Source organism: Colobus angolensis, unplaced genomic scaffold, assembly GCF_000951035.1.
Source record: "Colobus angolensis palliatus isolate OR3802 unplaced genomic scaffold, Cang.pa_1.0 Scaffold466, whole genome shotgun sequence".
NCBI lineage: Eukaryota > Metazoa > Chordata > Mammalia > Primates > Cercopithecidae > Colobus > Colobus angolensis.
The window spans coordinates 563070-564547 of record NW_012118110.1 but is presented as its reverse complement, the minus strand read 5'-3'; the positions used below and the strand labels follow the sequence as shown (position 1 = coordinate 564547).

Below are 1478 nucleotides of genomic sequence, written 5' to 3'. Positions count from 1 at the left end.
TTTTTTTTTGAGTGGGTTTATAAATAGTAATTCCTCAAAATGAAATGCATAATTGGCACATCAAGTATTTTGTCTGCAGGCAATTCTGTGCATTTTAGGTCAAATATGTGGTCCCTTTAAGAGAGTCCTTGACGTCTCATTTCTCCGGGGACCCTTCTATGGCGCTGGTCCACTTTGTACGAAAAATGGTGAAAGCTGACTTCAATGTGCCGTCACCACTCTGCTGGGAAAAACAGATGAAGATGGCCCAGAGAAAACCACAGACTCCAGTGTAAGCTGTTCTCCACTGAACAGGAACAAGGCTGAAGTTGGTCAGCTGGAACAGAGAGAGTTCGTTAGGGCCACATGGAAACCAAAGCCCTCCCTGAGTTAATATTACTGAGTAGGCGGAACTTACCTGTACAAAGGGCCAGTACACCAGTCCACTCTGGAATTTAAAAAAAAGAAAAAAAAGCAACAACTTTATTGGAATGCCTTTTATTTTTTATTTATTTTATTTTTTATTTTTTGAGACACGGTCTCACTCTGTTGCCCAGACTGGAGTGCAGTAGTGCAATCTTAGCTCACTGCAACCTCTGCCTTCTGGGTTCAAGCAATTCTCATGCCTCTGTCGCCTGAGTATCTGCAGTTACAGGTGCACACCATCTGACCCGGCTAATTTTTGTATTTTTAGTACAGATGGGTTTTCACCATGTTGGCCAGGCTGGTCTCAAACTCCAGACCTTAGGTGATCCGCCCACCTCAGCCTCTCAAAGTGCTGGGATTACAGGTGTGAGCCACTATACCCAGCCTAGCATACCTTTTAACCACACAAAACAATTGCACAGTTCATTCCATAAAACAGTAACAAATATTAGGCCAAAAAGATGCCGAGGTAGTATTACATTTCAGACTAAGCTGATTAAATTAGACTACTTAAGGCCTCTAGAGTGATGGGGTTGGGGAGTTGTGGGGAAAAAGACTATTAGGTACAAGACATTTGTATTAATTATATTTTTAACACCAGAATGAAAAGTCTGCTAGAATCAGTACCAATTCTGGAAGACAATCGCTTTGGAAATGACAACATATATTTATGCATTGCAGTTTCCTGGATACCATGAAAAAATGATGCAGAAATATATCTGTAAATACAAAATCATCAATTAATTTTTTTTAATTTATTATTATTTTTTGAGACATGGCCTCTCTATGTTGCCCAGGCTGGTCTTCAACTCCCAGGCAAAAGCAATACTCCCACCGCAGCCTCCTAAAGTGCTGGGATTACAGGCATGAGCCACCGCAGCCGGCCGAATTATTTCATTTATGTATTTATTTTGAGATGGAGTCTCATTCTGTTGCCTAGGCTAGAGTGCAGTGGCAAGATCTTGGCTCACTGCAACCTCTGCCTCCTAGGTTCAAGCAATTCTCCTGCCTCAGCCTCCTGAGTAGCTGGGATCACAGGCGCCTGCCACCATGCCCGGCTAATTTTTTTTTTT

General features: G+C 42.2%; 1 protein-coding gene across 1 annotated transcript in view; it reads right to left on the bottom strand.

Annotated features, from left to right (window-relative positions):
- Positions 1 to 10: 10 nt before the first annotated feature.
- MPV17L (MPV17 mitochondrial membrane protein-like) overlaps positions 11 to 1478 on the bottom strand; it is a gene marked incomplete at its 5' end in the record, with an annotated part of 19909 nt that continues 18441 nt past the window's right edge. Inside the window, 2 exons of the mRNA XM_011958303.1 lie at positions 11 to 316; positions 398 to 427. Of these exons, the coding sequence (XP_011813693.1) occupies positions 137 to 316; positions 398 to 427 (210 nt within the window). The remainder of the gene's footprint in view (positions 317 to 397; positions 428 to 1478) is intronic.